At 39.7% G+C, this 26,070-nt stretch overlaps 1 protein-coding gene across 1 annotated transcript in view; it reads right to left on the bottom strand.

Annotated features, from left to right (window-relative positions):
• Window positions 1–499: 499 nt before the first annotated feature.
• The window catches only part of TEK (TEK receptor tyrosine kinase), a 41,657-nt gene continuing 16,086 nt past the window's right edge, over window positions 500–26,070 (bottom strand). The window contains exons 3-23 of the mRNA XM_009982025.2: window positions 24,448–24,558; window positions 20,624–20,776; window positions 16,619–16,750; window positions 15,344–15,484; window positions 14,463–14,591; window positions 13,272–13,426; window positions 12,861–13,002; window positions 12,324–12,485; window positions 11,352–11,486; window positions 10,303–10,596; window positions 8,708–9,007; window positions 8,050–8,207; window positions 6,108–6,318; window positions 5,080–5,190; window positions 4,547–4,737; window positions 4,054–4,167; window positions 3,184–3,254; window positions 2,571–2,611; window positions 1,305–1,401; window positions 734–833; window positions 500–610 (exon numbers count right to left, since the gene is read on the bottom strand). Coding sequence (XP_009980327.2) covers window positions 536–610; window positions 734–833; window positions 1,305–1,401; window positions 2,571–2,611; window positions 3,184–3,254; window positions 4,054–4,167; window positions 4,547–4,737; window positions 5,080–5,190; window positions 6,108–6,318; window positions 8,050–8,207; window positions 8,708–9,007; window positions 10,303–10,596; window positions 11,352–11,486; window positions 12,324–12,485; window positions 12,861–13,002; window positions 13,272–13,426; window positions 14,463–14,591; window positions 15,344–15,484; window positions 16,619–16,750; window positions 20,624–20,776; window positions 24,448–24,558 — 3,023 coding nt within the window. The 3' untranslated portion in view covers window positions 500–535. The remainder of the gene's footprint in view (window positions 611–733; window positions 834–1,304; window positions 1,402–2,570; window positions 2,612–3,183; window positions 3,255–4,053; window positions 4,168–4,546; window positions 4,738–5,079; window positions 5,191–6,107; window positions 6,319–8,049; window positions 8,208–8,707; window positions 9,008–10,302; window positions 10,597–11,351; window positions 11,487–12,323; window positions 12,486–12,860; window positions 13,003–13,271; window positions 13,427–14,462; window positions 14,592–15,343; window positions 15,485–16,618; window positions 16,751–20,623; window positions 20,777–24,447; window positions 24,559–26,070) is intronic.

Here is a 26,070-nt window from a genome sequence, read left to right as displayed (position 1 = left end):
TAGCTCACTTTTATATTCAAATAAGAGTCTTACTTAATAATTAATATCCTTGCTGAGCATACTGGATTAACATCTGCTTGCAACTCCTATTGTTGCATTGAGCTTAGCATATTTGTTTAAATCACAACAAAATGTCTATGAAATACTGCTGTAAGATCCCCATTTTGCTATCAGTAGGTCATAGAAAGTATCGAAAGTATCAAAAGTATCTAAGATAGCAATACCTAATACATTAAAATAGGTATGCATACACTATATCTAAATGACTAGGAAAAAAGAAAACCCTACGTATGAAACAGCAGATTTCATGACCTCAGTCTATTCCTACTCTGAACAGTATATACACTTCTATAGCCTGTGGAGGCAGAGGTTACTGTGTGTTATACACATACATATCTGTCATAAAACAGTATTACTGTATTATATACAGTTAGAGCTATACACAGTTCTACACAGCACATCACATTTTGGGTTCCAGCAGATTGTGTTTTGGTTTTCTTCAATACATCATTGATGAATGAAGATTTCTCCTGTCTTAAGCAGCTTCTTCAGCGGAGCAATCAATGCCTGCGTAAGTAAACTTCTCATATAGGGTAGTATTCACATAGGTCTGGGAAGGAAATAAACAGAAAGAGTATGATGCAAGGTGCATTACCTCAAGAATCCTAAACTATACTGTATACTATACTGAAATTATTTGTGGCCTAATTCTTTTCTAGGGATTCATTCTTACCTTCCTTTCTTCTAACATCCTGTTCAGTGACACCAGTATCTGAGCAAAGGATGGTCTTTCATATGGTTTCTCTCGCCAGCACTGTCTCATTAGGTCATACCTTTAAAAATCAAGCACCAACATTTGATAGTTTAGATACATAGGTTAAAACTACAAATTTGTGCTTATTGGAAGGCAGTGTACATTCTATTTTTCAAAGAAAAATAGATTTATACATAGCGAGAGTATATTTTCCACAGCTGGTTGATGCCTGAAAATAATTTTCTTTTCCTCTGGAATAATCCAAAAGCTCTCTTTGAGCTAAAGCCCAGCCATGTTGTATAATGAACAGGATATCTGGCAGGAGAAGAGAGCTTCGGAAAGTATTTATGGCAAATAACAGTGCATGCTGGGTACAAAAGGACTTAAGTAATTATTTCCACTTTTGCATCCTTTTAAAAATGTTTTTTAAAAATGTAGAGTTTATGTTTTCCTGAAAAAATGTTTGGTTTATTAGTTTCTTGTAGACATCATACATTTCCTGTAGCAGGTTTTGTGTTATTCTGTTTCGTTTGCTGAGGCAGTTACTTACACTTCATCATCACAGTTGAGAGGCTTTTCCAGTCTATACCCTTGAGGCAGTTTTTCATAGAGTTCTGCACATGTCATTCCACAATATGGTGTTCCACCTAAAGCAAAGTTTAACCATTGTCATGAACACAAGGAGTTTTTAATAAAAGAAAGTTTAATTTCATAGCAGAAATGGAAAAGAATGACTGAATCAGTGACAGGTAGATTAGTCCAATGTTAGGGAATATTTTGCAGCTATGATTTTGTTGTTACTGTTTCCGTAGTGCTTAGTGCACAGTATAGAAGAGAAAAATAAACACAAGTATAAATGTTTATCATCGGTGGGGCTGGCCTAAATTTCTCTACCACTCTGAGAGCCTGCATCTGATGGTATTTTAACTGTTTTTCAATACCCTTGATGGCAATAGGTGAGTCATTCCTTCATTAGCATGGTATTATTAAGATCTAGTACGGGCTCATGGAGCTATTACTATTAAACTGGTTTTGCCTCTTTTTGCAGATGTTTGGTTGCTTAAACTCTTGGTTTTCCACTCTGCAGTGTGTTACTTCCCATCCATAGCTAGTGCAAACCCATTTAGTAAGGAAAGCTGAGAACAAATCAGAAAGCAAGAGTTCATGATTAGTCCAGCAGGCAATGTGCATCTCTGTCAGTATGCATCTCACGGCCAGCAGACCATGAGGCACACTCCAGGCAAATCGTAAAGGCTGTGTGACACAGTCATTTTGAATGGTTTCAGCTATATCACATACATCATTAATAGAGGTGTGTGCAGAAATGAACTCTAAATTTTATTCAAAGATTAATGTTCAAAAATTTTCTTTGAGAATACTTGGAGTAGCAGATGTTTGCCTCTGCGCCCACCGCCTGCCACCCCCCCCCCAAAAAAAAAAAAAAAATCATTACAATTTAGTCTTGATTTAAAACTCAGGAAGGTTGAGGAAAAACCACTCATCAAACTCAAAAACATATTGGATTACGGCTATATATCATGTGATATGCTGGATGGATTTCGTATTTAGATGTGGCCTAGATTTTATAGTGCAATGAAAACATGGTCATTATGTTATTCTCATTTAGAATGGTACCTGAATTGAAAATGTGACACTTGCATTTCCAAGCATACAGAAGTTACATAAAATTTAGTAGAATGAAACATAAAAAAAAATTAAATATGTTGCAAAACAGTAAATTTTTAACAGATTGAGTGAATGGATCTGACTTAGCTCAGATTGGTTTATTTGTGCAGTACAAAATTCAGGTACTTACCTAAACTAACGATTTCCCATAATAGGACACCGTATGACCATCTGCAACAGAGGGATGTTATGGAGTGCAACAAGAATGCAACAAGATTTCATATTTTAAAATGATAGATAGTTTTGCTAGTGTTCGGAGAACGCAGGGAAGTATGATTCATTCTTTTATATTTTTTTGTATAATGATAGGATTCTTAGAATCAGAAAGTTGGAGTGAGATCTTAAGCAAATTTAATTCAATGAATCCGTCAACCAGAGTCCTTTACTAGAATGTGAGCTCTCAGTAAATAGTGATATTAAAGAATTGCTTTGCCAAATATTCCTTCCAGTTTCCTGACTAAAATACTGAGCTTCTCTGAGTGTCCCAAGGATTCATCAGGTTTCTGATTTCAAGTGAGAAATACAGCTAGAGTAGTGGCCCAAATCAAATTAGCTTGTGAATAGAGAATTTGTTCAGACACTGATGATGAAATAAAAGTAACTTTTTGGTTGTGGGTTTTATTTTTGCTTCTATTGCTCACTCATGCTGACACAACTACTGTGTCTTGTCCTGGCTGTGAAACTTTCCCATACTGAAAAATACTTCTTGATGAAAAAAAAAACCCACTTGAAAACATACTTACACATCACTGTTTGTGGTGTAAACACTATAATTCAAAGATTCAATTGCCATCCATCGCACTGGAAGTCGTCCCTGAAAATTATTTCATGAAAGTTTATTTGGTGGTGTTTGGAATAGCAATATTGCAATTTATATCCCTCCAATTGTTCTGCATGTTACTTTAATGAAAACTGACTTCATGCGAATATGTTTTAATAAGAAAATAAACTTATTTCTATAAGTTGTGCATTTACTTCCCACAGGGACAGTTTACACTAAAGCTAATAGAAAATTTATCTAACTAACATTGAGAGGAAATGGAAATGATTCCTGAGTGAGTGTGATTCCTGAGTCTTGCAATGACTCTAGTCAATCCTGTTCCCTTGACCACGCGGTGTTATTTCTGATCTATAACTACATGATGCTTATTATACTTCTTCCAAAGCATTAGCTCTGGATAGCTGTTTTTTCACCTCACAGATCCTGCTTGCCTTAGCTGGACAAATTCCAGTACGAAAATATTTTCATAGCTGTACAGATCCACCCACATGCACCTATCCTCTTCATATGTCAAATATGTATTATAATACATTTTTACTAAATCTCATAACTGGCTGCAAAATTGGTTATTTTGCTGACATCCATATTCGTATAAATAATTTCCAATAACATTGTATGTTATATTACAAATATGGCATAGAATTTGTTTACAAGTAATGTATGTATGCTAATAAACATAATATACATATTTATACCTTAATATATAACATTTAAATAATCAATTCTGTAGTACCCATGAGTTTGCATTTTCGTTCAGATGAAAACACAAAGTAAGAAACAAGAAAATAAACAATGAGGAAAACGGACCGTATCAGTTTGTTTTGACGCTTACCATGGTCTTCTTAACATAAACTTCTTGACCTCGTGATAAGCCGAAGTCAGCTATTTTTGCAACATAATTTTCTCCAACCAAGATGTTTCTTGCTGCCAAATCTCGATGAATAAACTAAAATTAAAAAAATAAAGGAAATCACTATAGTGTCTATATTACATGTATTGTTTTAGTGCTATATTGAAAATTGAAAACATTCAGAATAAGAACAAAAGTCAAAACAAATAGCTTGGTATGTCACTACCAATAATGATTTAAACTTTATCTGAAGATGAAAGCAGTTAGCTACCTTGTCATTTCTAAGTTTTAATGTCTCTTTCTTGACTTCCTGTGACATAGTATTCGATAGGGCTTAGTGAATATGACAAAATACAACTCATCCAGTAGGTGCTCTAAACGCCAGAACTAAAACCTTAAGTTGTTTTCACGAAAAGACATAGTCCCTGAAAAATGAATTGCTGTGCTTTCAGTGGGTAGAAAGTTGAAGACTAACCTGCTTCTGACTCAAGTAGTCCATCCCTCTAGCAACATCTGCTGCAAAATGCAGAAGTTGCTGAGAGGAAAGTGTAGATGCAGTACTGTTGGCAATAGCAAATGCTGGGTCTGTCTCTAGCACTCTGCTTTTCCGAAGAAAGTCCAGTAAATTTCCATGGGGGGCATATTCAATAGCAAGATAAAGATATCCTAATGAAACATCAGATAGCATATCACAAAGTCAAGGATGGTCAGTAAGGGTATTTGGACACTTACACTGATTTGAGTGAAAAATAAACAAACACAAAACAGATTGGAGGTGAAATATCAGTGTAATTCCCAGGTGCAGAGGAGAATTTAAAGCTATTGATGAACAACATTTCTGAACGATTAATGTAGGCTTGTAGTTCTAAAACCAAGTTTATTTGGCTTTTTATCAAATGTTGCAGAAAGACCTGCTTATGAGCTAGTGTTTCTATGGACAGTATGGGCTGCACTATTTTTTTTTAAAAACCTAATGTTTAAAGCATATGTTTTCAAGAGTTGTCTTACCCCGATGTTCACATGCTCCCAAGAGATTTATGATGTTGGGATGATGACCAAGTTTACAAAGAACTTCAAGTTCTCCAGCAAAGTCTCTGTGGTCATCTTTCGAGGCATACTCTGAAAATCAAATAAGCATGCATTTATGTTTTCCTTTGAACTGAATTCATGGCTATATTGTTAATTATGAGGACTCTGGGCTGCCTGAGGCACTACTGCTTCAGCCCCAATAGAAGGAGAAAAACTCTACGATACATTAGTATTTACTGAAAAAAAGTAGGACTTTTCAATCAAAGGAAAAAGAGAGAACCTAATGTCTGTAGCAACCATCTCAGAGAAAGAAAACATCTTAATACACCATGTCACTTCACTTAGTATTTGAGAATGTAAAATGTCGTACCAGATCATATGAAAACTAACTACCTAAAAATCTTTCTATATGTGTGCTGTTGATTATTACTGCCTGCATGCAGGTCTTGGCTCATTTTTATATCATCATTACACTTAAGAGTGTCTCCCAATTTGCTTAGTAATGATCTAGTGAATTGCATGAAAATATGTAAATTCTTGCAATGTTCTATGTATTGTAGTTTTCTTTGGAACGTGGCAGTCATGCCCAATGAGTACAAAGATATGTACATAGACGCGTAGATACAGTTGTCTCTGAATGGCCAAGGCAAAGCAAGATGAGGAAATGCTGTGCCCCAAGGCTAGATCTGTGCTCCTCTCTCTATTAAATGCATTTTTTAATGGCTCTCACTTTGCAGATGAACTCACACATACTAACTTATAAATTGAAAAATACATAATAGTTAATGATACTAACAATTAAATATAAACTAACTTGACCGTGCAGAAGTACAGTCTTTGCCAGGCCATGAATCTTGGCCTAGTGACAGCCAGATACAATTTCACTAGCAACCGAATATTTATTTTAGCTTTAGGAGAGGGCTACTAAGCATTTCTTATGAGAGAGAAACACTTGGAACAAACAACCAGGAAAAATCTTTAGTCTCAGAGTCTCCAATCTTTACTACCTTTCATCCTTTTAATCGCAGCGTCCATGCGTAAGCCATCTTTCTTAATGCGTGCTTTCAGGACTTGCCCAAAGTTACCTTCCCCAATCACATCTTGAAATTTTATGTCATTCCACTCAAGAACTGGGTAAATAGTTGGGTCTGGGCTGTTTTTGGCTTTCCTGCTCAGGGTGAGAGTACCTGAGTTAAACTGTACAGCTGGCTCTTCCCTCTGCAACAGAGTTAAGTAAATGACATTGTGATTTCTGCTATATTGAGCAATGCTCTGATTACACAAATACACATGTGCTCACTCATGTACACATACACACAGAGCCTGATCCATCTCTTGCTTATGCAAGAGTGAGTACAGTAGACAATTACACCTACTTTAGGCACTAACTGCATCAAGCTCTTCTGCCCAAATCCACAAAATTAATTAAGCTTCAAATTTATGCAGAAGTACCTTTGTAGACCTAGGCTTCCTGTACAGTTTTATAATCATCTTGAAGATGCAGAGGTGGGCAAAAATCATTTGGTAAAACTGATCTCAAAACCTGTTTTAAGTCTCAGGTTTGAGATTTATCTCTTATTAGACTTGACTAAATCCTGCACCGATCAGACTCGGTAAGAAGACTGAGGAAAGAAGAAGCAAGGAAACAAAGCAGAAAAGAAATGATCTTCCTCCATACTTGAGCAGCCATCCCTAGTCTCAGGCCAAGCAGCAGGAGATATTCTGTGTGGCCTGGGGACTGATAATCTAGTTGGATGAGCCCACTCTCTATGAAACAACCTATGAAGATCCATATGGATGAGCTGTTTGGCTCAGCTTCATTCTGCTTCATGGGTTCCCCTCTGAAGTAAGAGAATGGCACTGGACAGCAGAATGATAAAAAGGCTACAGCAGGATACAAATATATATGTGTATACATAGAGAGAGGTAACTGTACATGATGTTACAACCTCCACCAATTTCCTGCCCCTGTACTCGGCACTGGTGAGGCCGCACCTGGAATATTGTGTTCAGTTTTGGGCCCCTCGCTTTAAGAGAGATATTGAGCTCCTGGAGCGAGTCCAAAGAAGGGCGACTAAACTGGTCAAGGGGCTGGAAAATAAAACTTATGAGGAGCGGCTAAGGGAGTTGGGGCTGTTTAGCCTGGAGAAGAGGAGGCTGAGGGGAGACCTGATTACAGCCTACAAGTACTTGAGAAGGGATGGTGGGGAGGTAGGGGAAGGGCTCTTTACATTAGTGATGGGTGATAGAACAAGAGGAAATGGGTATAAGCTTAGTCGGGGCAGATTCAGGTTGGATGTTAGGAAGTATTTGTTCTCTGCAAGGGTTGTCAGCCACTGGAATAGGCTGCCCAGGCAGGTGGTTGAGTCCCCATCCCTGGATGTGTTAAAGAATAGGGTGGATGATCTACTTAGCGATATGGTTTAATGGGGATTTGGGACGGTTGGACTTGATGATCTCTAAGGTCTTTTCCAACCTAGAAATCTATGAAATCTATGATATCTATGAACTATGATGTTGCCATTAACTCATTCCTGATATGCTGTCCCCAGCTTGAAAAGCCATGATGGAGCTGTTGCTGGTGCTCAAAAGCAATGTTAAAACATATTGTAGTTTTCAAAATCCAGCACAGCTTCATAGAGGAAGAAGAGGCTCCTCCATTCTGTCTGCCTCAGTACTTGTCATACACAGGTGTGATGAGGCAGAAAAGGGAAAAGGATCAATGATGTGCATCTTTTTTCAAGTCAGGTTTTTCTACCTCATAGCCTATAACTGTGATTGCTTTAGCTCCGGGGTCACTAGCAGAGAAGCTTTACAACAACAGTAATGATTGTGGACATAAAGAGAAGACAGTATTTGGAAAGGCCAAAGAAAAGGAATTGGAAAAAACCAGGAAAAGATCAGGCCAAAATTAATAACCACACTGACACAGGAAAGCTGGAAACCCACCACCACATTTTGGAAAGCCTGAGCCATTCGGCGCTGGAAGTTGGCTCGCTTTAACTGCAGCATGATGAGAAAGGCCAGGAGAATCGTTACACACGTCATCCCTGCAGAGCCAAGGATGGCAATAAGCAGCATTTTTCCTCCTTTTGATTCATATGGAGCTGTCGAAGAAGCACATAAAGTATTCATTGTTATTCCCAGCTAATTCTGAAACAGCCATGAAAAATGTACAACTGAATACCCCTGTCTTGTAAACTGTATAAAGACACTGAGACACATCTCTTTGTTTTCCAGAAACGTCACAGACATTTACTGCTCTGATTTTCAGATATATGAGCACCTGCATGTCCCGCTGAATTCAGGCAGAGCAGAGCTGAGGTCACAATTCAGTGATCTAATAGCCCTATTACATGCAGCTCCTTTAATTTATGAGCTGTTGGGCACTTTCTAGTGGATAAACACAAATGTTGTATGTTGTCACTTCATGAATACCATGCAGCCAACTAAGAATGAATTTTTGGTGATGCTGTGTTGTGTGTCAAAATTATGAGCAAAAGAAAACTAACAGTAAAAAAAAAATTATATTATGACTTTACCTTAGCTAACTAGTTTATACCACCAGCCCTCATTTGTGCAAGTCCAGCATGCTGGAATAACTAACCTTTAGTTTCTGGAAGAGTCTTCAGTTCAAAAGATGTGTTTGGGTTGCTCAAGCCAATGTTGTTCTGAGCGTTAATCTGAACCTGGTACACCGTGTTTGGCTCAAGGCCCTTGAGATGGTATTGAGTAATGCTGGTGTTCTTTATGATAATATCGATGTGGTTGTACTCAGTCTTGCCATAAATTTTGTAGCTGATGATGATGGAAGAGATGGAATGACCCTCAGCAGTTGTCCAAGAGATGACTGAGGATGTGTCTGTGGTGTTAGAAAACCTGATGTTGTAAGGTGCAGGAGGGATTCCTGAGAACAAACACAAACACACATAAAGCATTGGAGCGTACATCCACATCTTTCTCCGCAGTGAGTCAAACACTTTCCTCAGTGCTTTTGCTGTGCTAAACAGAAGCAGAATTTTGTTGATGAGCTATGGTAACTGAATGCAATAGTTTTATGAACTTGATGTGCTGTCACCCATACTGCAGTACTCCATACTTCCAGCAGAGGTTGGAGTGGCATTCAGTATACTCCTATCCTTGGATGAAGATATGAATGCTCCGAGCTGTATGCAAGGACAACATGACTGCTTTTGAATTAATGCAGAAAAGGTTAGTTTCCTTCTATACTGAATCATCATCCCCTTGTGATTCCCGGGTCCTGTACTTTCACTGCTGCTTGGAGCAGTTCCCTGTTAGGATACAGGCTGTTAGAAAGAAGGGAAATCAATACCAACGTTTCAACAAATGTCATCAGAAAACCACTTGCAGGGGTGGATGCTTGAATTGTGGACACAATCATGACTACTAAGCTAAGTACCTTCTAGAAAACAGTAGCCTTATATTTTTCTTAGTGAGGTTTGGAGCTCAGGAAACTGAAGTGTCCCATGACAGCCTGGGACATCTGCTAATACACGTAGGATCCCAGTGAAGTCCTCCTCACAGAATCTGTAAGGAGGAAGAAGACCACATTCCCAGTGTGTGGTACGGGCAGTGGCATCTATCAGCCATTCATGTGTTCAGACGGTCCTTCATTCAGACAGGGTGTTTGTTGTGGCATTATGACTGGACACTACTCACACTCTGGGACTTCAAGGGCGGCCATTGGTCTTCAGTGCAGCATGCTTAACTACTCTTTGCTTACAGGGGTTTTACCTTGCATTCTATCTTCTCCTCCTTTTTTAACTGCTGACTATTTCTGTATTGACACAGCTGAATTACAGGATCTGAGTGGGTTTTTTGTAATAACAAAAGACTTAGAAGTAGGGAACTCTGTGGGTTCCTCATTATGAGGAGGAAAAAAAAATTCTACATGTGTCAGAAGCATGAATTGCACTGAAATGAAGATGTAGATTCCCAAGCTTTTAATCTGTTTTTCCTTTTTTTCTTTTTTTTTTTTTTCCTGAAACTCATTATTAGTTCCTGATAATTTCCAGACTAAAAATTTCTTTGGATACTGAGCAATCTTCATAATAATAGTAACAACAACCACAAGCGATCATCAGGAACTGAGCGTTACCAGAACAAAGGGTTACACTTAATGTAATGTCTGATCACTGAAAGAGGAAGAATTAAACAGAAGAATGTGAATCAGCTACTTACTGTCACTGAAAGTCCATGCATACAGATAGTTGCTCCATTCTCCTTGGGACCTGGTGTTCACCCGTACCCTGCACATGTACTGCTGTCTAGGCTCAAGATCTTTAATGATCAGGGTGGACATGTTTCCTGGCACTTGAGTAATAACACTGCTCTCATCACCATTGTCGTTCACACTCTTCCTTTCCACTTCAACACGAATGTCATCCTCTGTCCTCAATGTTAAAGGATGCCATGACAAATTCAGTGATGTCATACTTTTTGGAAAGAGAGTGAGACCTTCTGGTGGAGGAAGACCTTGGAAAAGCCACAGTGAGACAGGGAACAACATTTCATGTCTGGTATGCAAGCTAAAATAGGGCTACCAGTTATTCCCAACCACTTGCCCTAGCTTGGTGTAACAAAAGATATTTCTCCCCACCACCCCACCCAATTTGGCAGAAATTACATTGAAGGGGTGTGTTAGTAGTCCTGAAGTATCTTATCGTCAGCTGTTGTGTCAACAAAAAGGTCTCTTCATTGAGCTGGTGTTGCAAATGCACTTTTTAGACATCAGAAGCCAGCTCTTTTTCTCTCTTGTTAGATAGCTCCTCATGCAGTCTTCATTTAGTTTATACGTCTGCAATCATTTTGAGATATATCCTTAGTGGACTAAAAGCTTTTCTGCTTGTTCAGACATCTAAAGTAAACTAATCTAATACTAGGAGTATTGTTCAGAGACTGTTCTGGTATTAGGAGGAAGGACTAACACAGAAGTGAACTCTAACTCTGCTGCATAGCCAGCCAAAATATGTAAATTTTCCTTTCCCACATCCTGCATACCTAAATCAGGGAGAATAATAGCTCTATCTTTGTGTGTTTTCTTCATCTCTGATTTTTTTTCTTCTTTTTTTTTTTTTCCTTTGCCCGAGATTATTTTGAAAGACTCTACATAGTTTTCAAGTCTAGCCTTCTTTGCTCAAATTAAAGTGCTCTGGTGGACATCAGGGAACACATCACAGAGAAAAACAGATGAAACAGCCCTTTTGTGAAAAGCCAAGATGATGACTTACCAAGCGCAGCTGTTGTGAAGCTAGCCTGTGGTCCAGGATGGCCTTCCCCACCTTCCCCTTGCCGACTCAGCTGAACACAGAACTGGTATTCTGTTTTCGGTTCCAGATTGTCCAGTCTTTTGGTTGTGCCTTTAACTGACAACAAAAGGAGAAAGTAAAGCCATAGCCTGTGCTGAAAAACGTTAAGGAAGAAAAAGTTAGGAAAATACTTTTGAACCACTAACCACGGAAGGTAAGATACTCAGGCTCTTCTTTTGTTCCTCATTCACTGAGATAAACTGTTTAGAAGTATAAAATACCTATTTTTAAGTTGAGCTCCAACCTAGCTCAAAGGATGTTTCCATATACCCTTCTTTCAGGACAGAACATGACTGGGTTTTAGGCATTGTACGTTCTGTATGTAGATCTTGGATTATCTTGATTTAGTAACAACAATTGCTTGTTACTTGTTAAAGTTCCTATAATGTTTCCTATCATATTTTAGGTCTTGCATAAAATGTTAAAACAGGGCTGGAAAAGGACATCTAACTCACAAGCAGGCTTCATTTTGCCCATACCATTCCTGATAAATATTCAGGTAAGGTATCTGAATCACCAGAAGGCACAATAGACACGAAGGAAGATTATAGATGCTACAGGACGTCTCCATACTGCTCGCTACTTTTGAAAACTTGCTGTTTACACGGGAGTTTTCAACAGCCAAGCCCAACATTAAATACTGTTTATTGTAAGGACAGAGAGGAGAACTTTTTGGTCACTGAAAACTGAATATACACTTTTGACTACTGTAGGTGTACCACATCCACATTAATATTACACATAGTGATATATAAAGAGTCACCTGTCCAGTCATAAAAGATGTAACTTTTACGTGTTGTAGAGTCTTTTAAGTCTAGTGAAGAGCAGATAGCACATTATTTTTCAACATGCAGCTAAGTTTGTGTTTAAGGGAATTAAAGAACGTCCTCTTACCTTCCACAGACATCCAGGACTGGTAACGTTTTGCTGGCTTGTAAAGGAGTTTTGTTGACACAACAGGTCCATCTCCAAGATGTAACTCAGCATTGATATCAATTATGAGAAAATTATGTCCACTGTCTCTCAGCCTTGGGGCATACTGTGGCACAGGAGGAACTGAGCAAGAACACAAGTATTAAACAAGCCTTTTAATTCACTATATGAGTAAAATTCTGGTATCTTCCTAAATCTACAGAAAAATGAGAGATACTCATCAAAATCCTACAAAGGAGACAGGGGTTTACACCCTGAAGCTGACAGTTTAGATCTTACAACAAACCCTTGTTTTTTCTTCTAATCCTTACCATCGAACTTATTTTTTCAATACACATAATTAATATGTTGCTTATAAAGATTTCATCTTCATATTCTGACTGTAGATATTTATTCAGACATTTTCCTGCAGTGCAGAGAACAGAAAGGTCTGCCATATTATAAAGCTTCCCTTAAAAGCAAAGAGGCAAAGACACTTGAAGAGATTCGTGCTTTTACCTTTGACTGTAACTTGAAATGGTTTCTCTGCCATTCCTGCTACTGTCTGCACACTGCAGACCCAGGTTCCTGTGTCACGGGGCTGGATTCGATTAATTGTGAACACGGCTTCAGAACGATTACTGGTAACAATCAGGGCAGGCTGAAATGACAAAAGACATACAGGACTGAAAAATGTGGGCATTTAGGAATGTTCCCATTACACTTTCTCACAGTTTAGGAACTCATCTAGAGTTTAGGGATATCAATAGAAAGGATCTACAATGGTAAATTCCATAGTTTCATATATTCATGAGGTATGTCATAATATGAAAATTTCACATTATGGTTTAAAAGCATAGTGTGCATTAATTGCAGGTAAAGCCAATATAAACATCAGAAATAATAGGAAGTAATTAATCAGGATCCTACCCTTAGGACAGTTCCATCTTGCTTCAAAAGTTTAAATTCTTCAGATTTAGGAAGTGGTATCCCAGTTGCTATGCAAAAAGGCTTGAACTCGACACCAGAATTGAGTTCTACAGGATCTAGTAAGTTTTCTATCCGAGGTGAAAGATCTGCTGGACCTATAGCCGATATATAGTATTTTAATGTCAGCCTTCAAACAGAACCTCAAAGAGGCAGCACCAAAACAGATTTAGGTGTAAAAAGAGCGTAGGCAGCATAGATGTCTGGCTCTCCCTTCTCTCATGTGGACACATGCAAAGATCACACATAAAAAAGTCAGCACTGTTGGATCACTGTAAATATCATGTGAAAAGGTACAAGCCCTGTGTACAGTCTTCTTTCTTTCCTCCTCTCCTCTCTTTCTCACTGATATTCTAAGCACAGGCAGTCTAGCTATGGCAAAATCATGCACGTTTGGTACTGCATGTGCAATATCTATTTGCTCTCCGTTTTGTCTGTTTATAGGAGCAGTCAGAGCAGTATAGTTTGGCTAGTGGGATCACGATCTCATTTCTCTGCTTGTTTTTGCACTTAAAAGCTTTTACAAGCTAACAGTGGATTTGCCACTTTATTTATCAAGACGAAATAACAGATGCTGACTGCATCTTATAAAATACCGTATGTGAACCTTGCCTGAATCCAAAGAGATTCTGCATGAGATACGTTCAGCTTTGCAAGCTTAACTCTCTCAGAGAGACAGAGCTGGTTTGAACTCTGAGGTTGTTTTGGTGTCTCAGTCATCAGTTTCAGACGATGAGACACGTGGTACAGGAGTGTATGCAGATGAGTAAGAGGTAGGTAATGGTAAAGTACCATGAACCTGTACAAAACCTGATCTTGCAGGTAGGCTGAGCAGCTTCTGTCAGTAATTGATAGTAAGGTCAGTGTCAAATCCTATGGAGTAAGGTTTGCAAATCTACCTCTAATGAAAGCAAAATCAGATGAAATGGTACCACATCAGCCTGCTAAATGCAGCATGTGGGCAGAGGCTTAAACACACTACATTGCAATAAAGATGTACAGAAGTGTCGGAGCCCCTGGAATGTGATTGACAGAGCAAGGATACCAGCCTGGAGTGGAAATACTGTACCAGCATGAAGATCTGTTTCAGTCACAGTGGGAAAAGCCATTTACTACCGTGTTACCTTGCTTTACCTTCTTTTTCACATTGCAGACCATGCCATCCGAGGGAGCAGATGCAGCCCTTAAATCTGTCGCATGTCCCTCGATTGTGACAGTTACATTTGAGTTTGCAATCTGACCCATAAAAACCAGGTTTGCATTCTGCAAGCACATATGTTTCCAGTTAGTGTAAAGGTACTAGAAAATGTCTTCCATCAGTGTTTTTATCTGTGTTTTTTATCTGTTTTTATTAGTGTTTCTATGTGTCAGTTCTCCTGTAGAGTTTAGTTCCCTTGGTTGGGTTGAGTTTGAAACTTATAGCAATAAATCACCCACAGAGCATCCTAAGAACACACTAATGTTAAAAAAGTACATTAGTATCCATGCCTCCCATTTTTTAGACTAGATGCCAAGGTGGAAGTTTCTTCAGTCTCCACTGCTATTTCACTTGCACTGTGGCAGTGTTCAAAGGCTTCATCAGAGTTATGTCACCATTAAACAAGATGGCACATATTCATAAAGGAAGATGTACTTCATGTTCCAAAGAGATTGCAGTCTAATTGAAGTGAACAAGGCTGATTATGCTCAGTATTTCTCAGCAATAGATATATGTTTGGCACTGAATTGCTCAGTTTAACTTGTAGAAATACAGCAGGACTGTAGATGTTAGAGAATTTTTAACATCTCAGTAGAATGTCAATTCATTTTGCAGAATAATTTGGATAGTTTTCAGATTTACTGTGTCCTCCTTCTGAGAATCTGACATGGTTGTCTGAGATAGGTAAATACTATTATCCCTCTTTCACAGAATGTAAAAAATCCTGTCTTTTACTCTGCTCTATTAGTTCCCATCTATGTTTTCTATGTGCAGCACACTAAGGACTCTTCATCATTCCTCCTATTTTTTACTATACCTTTATCACATTCCAGTCCCATCCATCCTGTGGCACAAGAACAACCATACGGATCTGGTAGACAGAACATATAGTTTCTGCAGCCATAGTTTTCTTTACAGCTCTCTTCACACGTTTTGCCAAATGTGTTGGCTCCACAAGCTGTTGAAAGGAGAGGGGGTAAGAATAGTCCAACAGCATTAAGTCCACAAAAGAGCTAATGCTTCTAATGATACAGCTTTACTCAACAGAAAACATGAATTGAAATTAAAAATAGCATTTTTACTGTTCAGACACTAGATATATTAACATCCATAACTACTTAAGCCATGGCTGCACTAATGGTTAAGTTCAGGCAGCAAAAACAAGCATAACTCTCCCATGTGAGGATATATCAGCAAAGCACCCATTACTTTGGATATATGGGGACAGCACTTCAGCAATAAAATTTCTTTATGAGCCTTTTTAATAAAAAATGGACAAACAGTGCCATGAAAACCAAATATTCTTCTTAGATGTCAAGCTCAAGTTTTTGCTTTTCTGATATGATTAGTGCTACATTAGAGTAGTTCAGATGTCGACTACTCCAATAGCTTAGCTCTAGTATTTGCAGCACTGCAGTTCAGTCGAAATATTAGGACATATATTTAGCATTGGACCCAAAAGTTGCTTGGAGAGATCAAAGTGATGTGATGCTTATGTCAGTATTCCAGAATCCAAACTAAATTTCACAAACACAGATATGCACAAACATATACTGTTGATATGCCCCTACAGAGACAAATCACCCTGTGAGCATGTTAACAGCTTGTTCAGGGTGTTAGCAGTTAGCCAGGGAATCTCTTAACGTAGGGCTTCAAATTCCAATAGCAGTGTATCATTAAAATTTCCTATTCTATCATGCATTTAACACGGGAATCACGGAACAGCCCAGGTTGGAAGAAATCTCAGATCATCTGGTCCAGCCTCTCGTGGGAAAGAAAGCCTAGAAGAACTTGTCTAGCACACTGTCCAAGTTCATATTGATCAAGAAGAGTTGGAAACATTCATTTTCCCTGGCAATATAATCTCTACTAGGAGAAGAGAGGGTGAAGTTAAATCATAACTACAAGAACAGCCTTTCTAATCCAGGATTCATCTCACTCAACACTGTCCTGTCTCCAGCACCAGCTGTAAATGCCATCGCTATAAAGAGTAAAACAAGGCTACTCCATTTGATTCTTCCCTCAATAATCTGCCAACTTCTGCTACTGAGAAAAAATTAACAAGCAACTTGTGAAAATACTATTTGCTTACCTTTCTCACATGTTTTTCCCATAAAACCTGGAGGACAGATGCATTCCCCAGTATCTTCATGACAAATGCCATTGTTTGTGCAGGAAGGGCAGTGGGAGCTACAGGAAGGGCCCCATTTCTGAGCTTCACATCCTTTCATGCAAAAATATAATGACATTTTTTTTGTCTTCTTATTCAGTTACTAATAAAGTAGTAAAATTCTTTTTAATTAAGACAAATAGTAAAATACATAAAAATATGACCCATATGGTCCCCCTAAAAGACTGACCTAATGTAAGGAATCAATTTTTTCATTGTGGAAGTGACCTTATTTCTGGAGCAGAACTGTTGCATAGTACGCAGCAATACTATGAAACATCTTCAAGGAAGGAACTGAAAAAGTCTTCAATTTTTTGCAACTAGAGTTAGATTTTGTTTTGTTTGGAAGAATAAGTGTGGAAGTTGACAAAGATGTATTTGAGATTTCTATTCTTGTATCAGTGACCTGAGACCTACAAAAGGTCCAGATTTCACCTGGAGCTGGCTGTACTGGTAGAAAGCCAACAGGACCAAGCTTGGCATCACTAGCATTGTACCAGCAATTGGAAAGTCATGTTCTTTTCTGTAACAATATTTTTCTTGAAAGTTCGTTAGACCAGGTTCAAATCTGTTGTATCTTTACTGTCTTCACTGGGTCTTTATAACAAGAATCAATCAACCGGTGACCTGTTCCTGGAATAAATGGACTAAGAGCAATCAGTTGTTTTAATGCCTGTCATTATTTTCTTTCCCACTTTGTAATCTAAAAACATACTACTACCAGGGAGACCTGGTTACTCAGAATATGGAGAAGGCTGAGGTACTCAATGACTTTTCGTCCTCAGTCTTCACTGGCAAGAGCTCCAGCCTCACTGCCCAAGTCACAGAAGGCAAAGGCAGGGACTGGCAGAATGAAGAACCACCCACTGCAGGAGAAGATCAGGTTCAAGATCCTCTAAGGAACTTGAACATGCACAAGTCCATGGGACCTGATGGGGTGCATCGGCAGGTCCTGAGGGAACTGGCAGATGAAGTTGTTAAACCATTATCCATCATATTTGAGAAGTCATGGCAGTTTGGTAAAGTTCCCACTGACTGGAAAAGGGAAAACATAGCCCGCCATCTTTAAAAAGGGAAAAAAGAAGACCCAGGGAACTACAGGCCAGTCAGTCTTACCACTGCGCCCAGCAAGATAATGGAGCAGATCCTCCTGGCGACTATGCTAAGGCACATGGAAAATAAGGTGGTGATTGGTGACAGCCAACATGGCTTCACTAAGGGCAAATGGTGCCTGACAAATCTGGTGGCCTTTTATGATGGATTTACAGTGTTGGTGGATAAGGGAAGAGCAACGGACGTCATTCACCTGGACTTGTCCGAAGCATTTGACACTGTCCTGCACCACATGCTTGTCTCTAAATTGGAGAGACGTGGATTTGACAGATAGACCATTGGATAGATAAAGAATTGACTGGATGGTCGCACTCAAGAGAGTTAAGGCAAACGGCTTGATGTCCAAGTGGGAACTAGTGATGGGTGCATTCCTCAGGGGTTGGTATTGGTTTAACATCTTTGCTGGTGATATGGACAGTGGGATTGAGTGCACACTCAGCAAGTTTGCTGACGACACCAAGCTGTGTGGTGTTGTGGACACACTGGCAGGAAGGGATGTCATCCAGAGGGACCTTGACAAGCTTGAGTGGTGGGCCTCTGCAAACCTCAGGAAGTTCAACAAGGCCAAGTGCAAGGTCCTGAACGTGGGTCGAGGCAATCCCATGCACAAGTACAGGCTGAGCGGAGGATGGATTGAGAGCAGCCCTGAGGAGAAGGACTTGGGACTCTTGGTTGATGAGAAGCTCAATATGAGCCGGCAATGTGAGCTTGCAGCCCAGAAAGCCAACTGTATCCTGGGCTGTATCAAAAGAATTGTGGCCAGCAGGTCGAGGGAGGTGATTCTGCCCCTCTACTCTGCTCTTGTGAGACCCCACCTGCAGTACTGCATTCACTTCTGGGGTCCTCAACATAAGAAGGACATGGAGCTTTTGGAGTAGGTCCAGAGGAGGGCCACCAAGATGATCCGAGGGCTGGAGCACCTCTGCTATGAAGACAGGCTGAGAGAGTTGAGGTTGTTTGGCCTGGAGAAGAGAAAGCTCCGGGGAGATCTTCTAGCAGCCTTCCAGTACTTAAAGGGGGCCTACAAGAAAGCTGGAGAGGGGCTTTTTGCAAGGATATATAGTGATAAGACAAGGAATAATGAACTTAAACTAAAAAAGGGTAGATTTAGATCAGATCTAAGGAAGATATTTTTTACAATGAAGGTGGTGAGGCACTGGAAAAAGTTGCCCAGAGAAGTTGTGGATGCCCCATTGCTGGAGATGTTCAAGGCAAGGCTGGATGGGGCTTTGAGCAGCCTGATCTAGTGGAAGATGTCCCTGCCCTTGGCAGCAGAATTGGCACTAGGTGATCTTTAAGGTCATTTCCAACCCAAATAATTCATCAATCTATGAGTCTATGATTCTATGATTAATCCTGCCAGTGAGACTTTTGACAGATTTAATATAAGATGAGCTTGAGCTCAACCTCAAAACTAGTATATATGACTTCATCATGCAAATGCTTAATCTATCCCTATTAGATGCAAAATTCTCTGAGATGCTTTTGAAATCAGCAGGAACTGAGAGGACTCAATAATTTTCAGTATTTGATTTGTAACATGTTTCTTCCTTCACAGAAACTGACCTTCATGACTTCCTCTAGCATAAAGGTAGGACTGAGAAGATAGTAAGGTGGAAAGTCCTAAGGCAGGCTCGTTAAAACTGAGTAACTCAAACTTGGATCAGCTTTTTCAAATTACATCAATGAATCAACACGGTACTTGGAGCTCTATCTCCTCCTTCTCCCAGAATGAAATTCTTACATGTGGATACTTAAAAAACCCCACAAACTTTGCTAAAAATAATCGAATTGTGTCTATAATGCTAATTCAAATAAAGATAGGACTCGTTTGAGCAGTGACATGTAGTCATCTATTCTCTTTGTTGTTAGTGTGCTCTCTACCACTCTTCCAGGCTAAGCCCCAGGAGTTTTCCCTACAGGCAGGATGGGCAAGACAAAACCCTTTTTCAAGTCAGGAGACAGAATTTATGGGTAACTCTTCTGTAGCTTAGCACCAGAGCAGAGAACAGCTCTTGGACCATTTTACTTAGTAAAGTGGCAAGAGCTTCAAAATCCAAATTTGCAGCATTGTATTGATTCATTTGCAACTCCTGGAAGTATCTTGTAGATATTAGCAAGTAAAATACATTTTACCATCAGAAATATTTTCTCCACAATGTAAGATATTTAAACAAATATTTACATATCAGTTTTATATTTCTATCTGAGTTAATAGAACATAATTTTCTTTATATCTGATGAAAATTGACACAGCAGCATGAGCTATAAGAAATGTAGAATACTTAATGGAAAATATTAGCCTGCATTGTAAACTGGTCCTGTCATCCACTGGGAGGTGAACTTTAAGAGCTAACTGAGGCTGGGGTAGTTTATGAAGTTACAATGGTGTATGCGAAAGATGAGCAATCTTAGGAGAAAGAGGGTTTGGGCATAGCCCACCACGGAGAACAGAGACATTTGAAAATTCCTATTTTGTGCCCAGACCCACGTCTCATATTCATGGGAGAGCCAGTGCCATCTTCTTTCATACTTACTTGATGTTTGAAAAGCTGAGATACTGAGAAAAGAGCTAGCTGTCCTGGCAATAGTTAAGATTAATTGAACCTAAATCTCAATTATTTTTTCTCTCAGCTGCTTAAATCAGTATCAGCTTGTACCAAAGATCCTTGGGAAAAAATTTCTTCTGACATAATCTGATGGCAGCTTATGCCAAGAAAGATTTTGGCCCTTATTTGGGCACAGTACAAGTTTCATTTCAGATTCATTACGACTTTAAACAATTAAACATCAGCACACATTAATGGAACTTACGTCTTACAATAAGCCTTGTGTAAGCAGAAGTAAAGAGGTTTCCTCCTATATATCTGGCAGAGTAAACCCCTGCGTCCTGTGGTTGAACTTGAGGGTAGGAGACTTCCAGCTCCCCTGGCACTTCATGCCTGGGCACAGAGTGGATGAAGGAGCCTGGAGAAGGAGCACACGGATACAACAGACAGAAGTCATTCACCCTCTACAGATAGAAGTGAGTTTGACTTGGTTACTGAGGAAGGACAACTGGGATGAGCTAAGCAGCAGAATCTATTTATTATTATGAATTTGCTGACAGCTCTTTAGCTATACTAGTTTTTGATACTGGAGAGGTACAAGTAAAAAGGAAGCTAGATCTTGGGCAGATTTAGTAGATGAATGGGACAAACAACTTTGAGTTCAGTGTTGTTTTACAGGAATGTCGCTACGAGTCTAGTGGTTAAAAGTCTTCATTTTGTTTCTTGGCCTTTCCTGAATTGAGGGGTGACCATCTGCAAGGAGTCTAGCGTGGCTGAAAGGATTCAAATAGCAAATGCCAGCCAGGTCCTAATTAATCTGAGTAGCCCAAAAATTTACTTAGCAGACCAAAGTAGGAAGAACGCGGTACAGCTTTATCTTTTCTTTTCAGACTTAACATGTTTATGTCTCTTCATTTTTTTAAAAAAGGGACTTATCTATGTTGTTGTGTGTTTGCTGCAATTGGTCATGCATGCTTGCTAGGTAAGGCAATAGCATTTGGTCTTATCCCATCCCTCTGGATCACCAAGCAACAACATTTGAACATTGGTTGCTGCCAAAGAGAAGCTGGTCCCAGTGGACTTCAGGACTCCTGGGAGTCCTTCCACCCCAGTCTGTTAGAGCAGGGCTGCTGCAGTTGGCTAGTGCCAGGTCCAGCCAGCTATCATCAAAACATGCGTGCACATGCTCACACACACTGTACCAGCAAAGTCAGCCGCCACCAGACCCTCACGGCAGAACCCTGCCTTTACAGGCACTGCACGTGCACATGGGGCTCACATACACATGAGCAACCCAGGAAGCCTGATCCTATGCTCACTCACCAGCTAGTCAAGCTTACTGGAAGATCTCACACATTCACACCCCCTAAACTGGATCTTAGCTGGCCTGGACCTACAGTCCCTCTAATATCTGGCTCTCAGATCTCTTATCCTACTCGCTGGTTAGCCTGGCCTGAAGATCACTAGTGTCACACATGTGCACACACACATGCATATGTAAATGGATCCCTGCCTTAACTGGTCTTAGACACTGAGTCTCTCCAGTTGTTGGCCCCAGATATACAAGCCCCTTTGACTCCTGGCGTGTGTTTCCAGTTACTAGGAGTCAGACCTGCTGTGCCTTCTAGTCTGGCTTGGAGGTCACTGGTAGGTTATACATATGCATACAAGGTAGAGAGCACACTTATGTTGAAGAATAATTAGGAATAAAATATAAGACCAGACCAACTGTAGTGCAGAGCTTGGCCAGACCAGTGTACTGGCCTGCAGCTTGCACACATGTATGTGGCACCTTTTACCTGCCTCCGACCCCATTTTCCCATGCTTGTTCTTTTCCTATTCACTTTGAGCCTTCTCTTTCTCCTGTTTGACCCTTTCTCTAAATATCCCATTATTTCACAGATGCTCACAGCCCCTTCAGTCATGCCATAAATTTGCTCTTTCCCCCTAAGACCCATGATAATCCTACTCTCTGCTTCCCACACCAACAAATCTCTGGCTGAAGCTGCTCAGGGCTTTGTGTTCTTCCCTCAGTGGCCATCAGAAGAAGGAGAGCTCTGCTTTTTGATGTCTTCTCTGTCGTCTGCTACTCCTTAGGGCTTGTGTGTCTGTTTATTACTTCTCTTGTCTCTTGTCTCAGTGTTTTCTGCTGAATGACCCTTAACCAGATGATATTCCCACAAATCAAATGCCCTTACCTTCTAAACCCCCTTACAGTTACACCGATGATAAACCAGGTTTTTTCACTTTGCTGAAATAATTTAGAAATTAAGCAGTGTCAGACAGGACCTTTACTGTCAGTGATCATATATACTATCACAACATCAATTTGACTGTAGTCAACTTTCAGGCGGCCTAGAAATGTAAAACTTTGCTGAGGATCATAATCAAAACAGCAAAAAGACTTTGGGTTAGTTTAGTCCGTGACAAGACATAAAAGTTCTTCAGGAAAACAGGGCCAAAATAAAAGAGCAAAGAATGAAAGGGATTAATTCTGAAAGTGTGGGGCTTATTTTTTGTGTATCTTTTGAGTTACAAGCTGCAAACAAACTTGCCAGCAGAATATTAAGAAAGCCTTATGTTCACAGTCTTAGGTTCAGTTAGGTTAGTTAGATTCAGTTTTTGTGCCTTGTTTTCCAAGATGGCACATGTTGTGTCAATGTCTTAAAGCAATCTTGTTTAACAGAACAGTTCCATTCTCTGGGCAGCCTTTGTGAAGGTCTGCAAGGGGGAAGTGGTACTTTAGATGACTGAAGGGAAAAACTACAACAGTTAAGTACAGGACAAGTATTTTCTTGTCTTTACCAGCTGCTCTATCAGGAGTCCTCAGGGATGCTATTTCAGTTGCAGTCTCAGGTGGAGAGCTTGACCTACCATCCAGAGCAGGATTTGAGGCTTTTTGCCAAATTTCCAATTGGAATCCCAGCTAAGGCAGCATCATGATGTAAGCACTCTGGCTCCAATGTATCAGCTGGTTCTTGTATGACAAAATGCTGACAGGAGATCACAAAATTTCCCTGGGGACCCTGAAAGGGCAAGTGACAGCAAAAATTCTCCACTATGCACTGCAGTAACTGAATGTCTGAAGAGCAAAGAAACAGGTCTTTAGGAAACTCTGCTTTGCATGTTGCCTTTTTAAAAGACACCTGTTGATTATTTTAATCTTCCAGCCTGTAGAGAAGTGCCCCACTATTCAGTCACTGAGGCCGAGGCTGGCCCACTGCATGCATTCTTTCGCAGTGTGCTGACACTTCCTTACCTCATCCTGCTCTATTTACTCCATTTCCTAGTACCTCACTGTAAGCTAGACATCAGTAGACAAAGACAGACCAGTACACTACGTGCGCTTTCCACAACCATCATTTGTTCAGGTCTGACATTCTGATTGAATATGAAGGCACTGTAAGTTTTAGTGAGCAGTAGTTTACTGCATTTCTACAGGAGGTAGACAGCAAACTGCTCATTGCCAAGTGTCAAGCAGCAGGCACCGCACAGCTGAACATGAGCTACATGTGATTTAGGTGCCATGTTAAATAGAAAAGTTGGTGTTGTAAATTTTACAACCTAACTAATTTTTGTAGTTGAATGAAATAAGGATTAGATTCTGTTGACAGCTTTGCCCTTCTAATAACAGACTACTAGTGCTTAACTTCGTAGCCTGAAAAACATCATGGAACCTAAATGGCCTCTAAAAGCCATTTGAAGAAGGAAATGTATCCTCTTGAAAAGCAATAGGAATGCAAACAACGATTCAGTAACTAAGTCTTCACAGTGGCACAGTGAAAAAAATAAAGATGCTGAAATCAGCCAGGCAAATATATGAGGGGAATAGAGAAGAAAATCAAAAAGGAAAATGAGAAACAAAGCAATGGTATAAACAGAGGATTTGACATCCTGGTGGAAGAGAGAGGTCAGCTCAATACACTGAGTATGGCAAATGGCTCCTTTAGGGAACATTAAATGCACGAGGAATTATGTCTGCTCCAGTGGCACAGCAAGGGCTTTGTTGGCAATGACTTTAAAACATGTGGGACTTGTCTAAGAAAATGATAGCAAGAGGACAAAAGGCAAGAAATAAAGGTTAATTACCATTTTTGTAGATCACTGCATCTTCCTCTTTTGCTGCCATTCTGATGAAGGAAATATTCACATGCTCTCCCTTGTTTGCTGTGACAGTTAATGCCACCGGGTGGAATGAGGCTAAAAACAGAACAGGACAGAAGTATGGGATAAGTAGCAGTAGTTATTGTCTCTAAGCAATAGTTGCTGTCTCTGTCTGGTCTCTGGGCCGAAAGCTGAGAATGGTTTGCAGCATGACCCAGACTCAGATTTCAATACTTAAATTTCCTTAGAGCACACACTGGCTCTTTATCCCCAGCAACCTCAACTCTTTTGTTTCGGCAAAGACAGAGGACTAACCTATAGCCTGAAACAACAGACAGCCACTAGAACCTCGGGCATGAAATTTTTTTAAAAATCTGATTTTGGCTGAGTAACTGGAAACACTTCCTAACCAGGAGCTCCAACCGGCTGTAAAACACTTTCCCAAGTTTCTTCATCCCTTGAGACATTTTTAAAGCAGACTGGATAAAGTCCTGGAAAGTGTATCGTAGGGAACAAGCTGTCATTGGCAGACAAATACTCTGAGTGACTCAGTTCTTTTCTGTTCAAGCTTTATGATGCAGAACAGTCAAGATAGTTCAGGAGACCAGAGTCATGTAGGGTCTGGGTGAGATGCAGTGAGATAGATAATGTCTCTGCATGTATTAGTTCACCATGCTCTCTATAAATACTGAGAATGTTGGCTAGCATTAAGAAAAAAGGAAAAAAAAATATTCACAGCCAGTGGTACATTTACCAATAAATTCTCATCTGAAAATATGGCTTAATTAAAATAAAAGTCATGAGAGGAACTGCCTAGATCAGTGATATTTTTCAGTTTTCCAGTTGGGAAATTGAAATCCGTTTTCCTGCTTCAACAGAAGAGTACTTTTACGTATTTGTTTGTTGTTCTTGATTTAAGAAAAAGAAAACAGTAGGAGATAGAGGGATTTTCACAAAATTTTTACCTTTTCTACATCATTACTAGTGAAAAAAAAAGATCAGAAGACAATTGGGAAAGAGGCAGAAAAATCTCAAGAAATAGTACTTTTTGAAACCAGTGAAACAATAATTTTAATTGCAACATTACTTTGAAACTAGCTAGAAGTTAAAGGTGCTTCCTTTCATGTAGTTGGAAAATTCCAGGGGAAAGCCATGAGGTTTTAGAGGACAAATTCAGGTTTTCTGGCCATTTTTAGCACTGAGTTTTTATGCCATACTGTCACTGACATGTCATATGGCAAAAAAATTACAGACACTCTTCTAAAATTAGGCAATGTTAACTTCCAGACTATTCAGCTCTTTATCTGAGTGAGAATGTTACACATTTGTATTTGCCCTTTTAGAGCACCCAAGGGAGTGAGGCATTGATTTTCACCAGCCCCTTTTCTCTTTCTGTTTTTGAGGCTGTTTAGTCTTAGAGTTCTTCTTGTGCAAGTTCTTCTTGGGTAAGTCAGTCCTGCATCTTTTTTTTTGTTCAGCTCCCGCAAGCCCAAATCTGCAGCCACCTGCCTCCCTAGCAAGGTGAGTGGGACATTTCCAACAGAAAGACCCACCTGAGCATCAGGTAGAAGGAATTCTTGAAAAGCCATTCATGCTCCCAGTCCACTT

The sequence above is a fragment of the Tauraco erythrolophus genome, chromosome Z (assembly GCF_009769465.1).
Source record: "Tauraco erythrolophus isolate bTauEry1 chromosome Z, bTauEry1.pri, whole genome shotgun sequence".
NCBI lineage: Eukaryota > Metazoa > Chordata > Aves > Musophagiformes > Musophagidae > Tauraco > Tauraco erythrolophus.
This window is presented reverse-complemented; position numbering and strand designations above follow the sequence as displayed.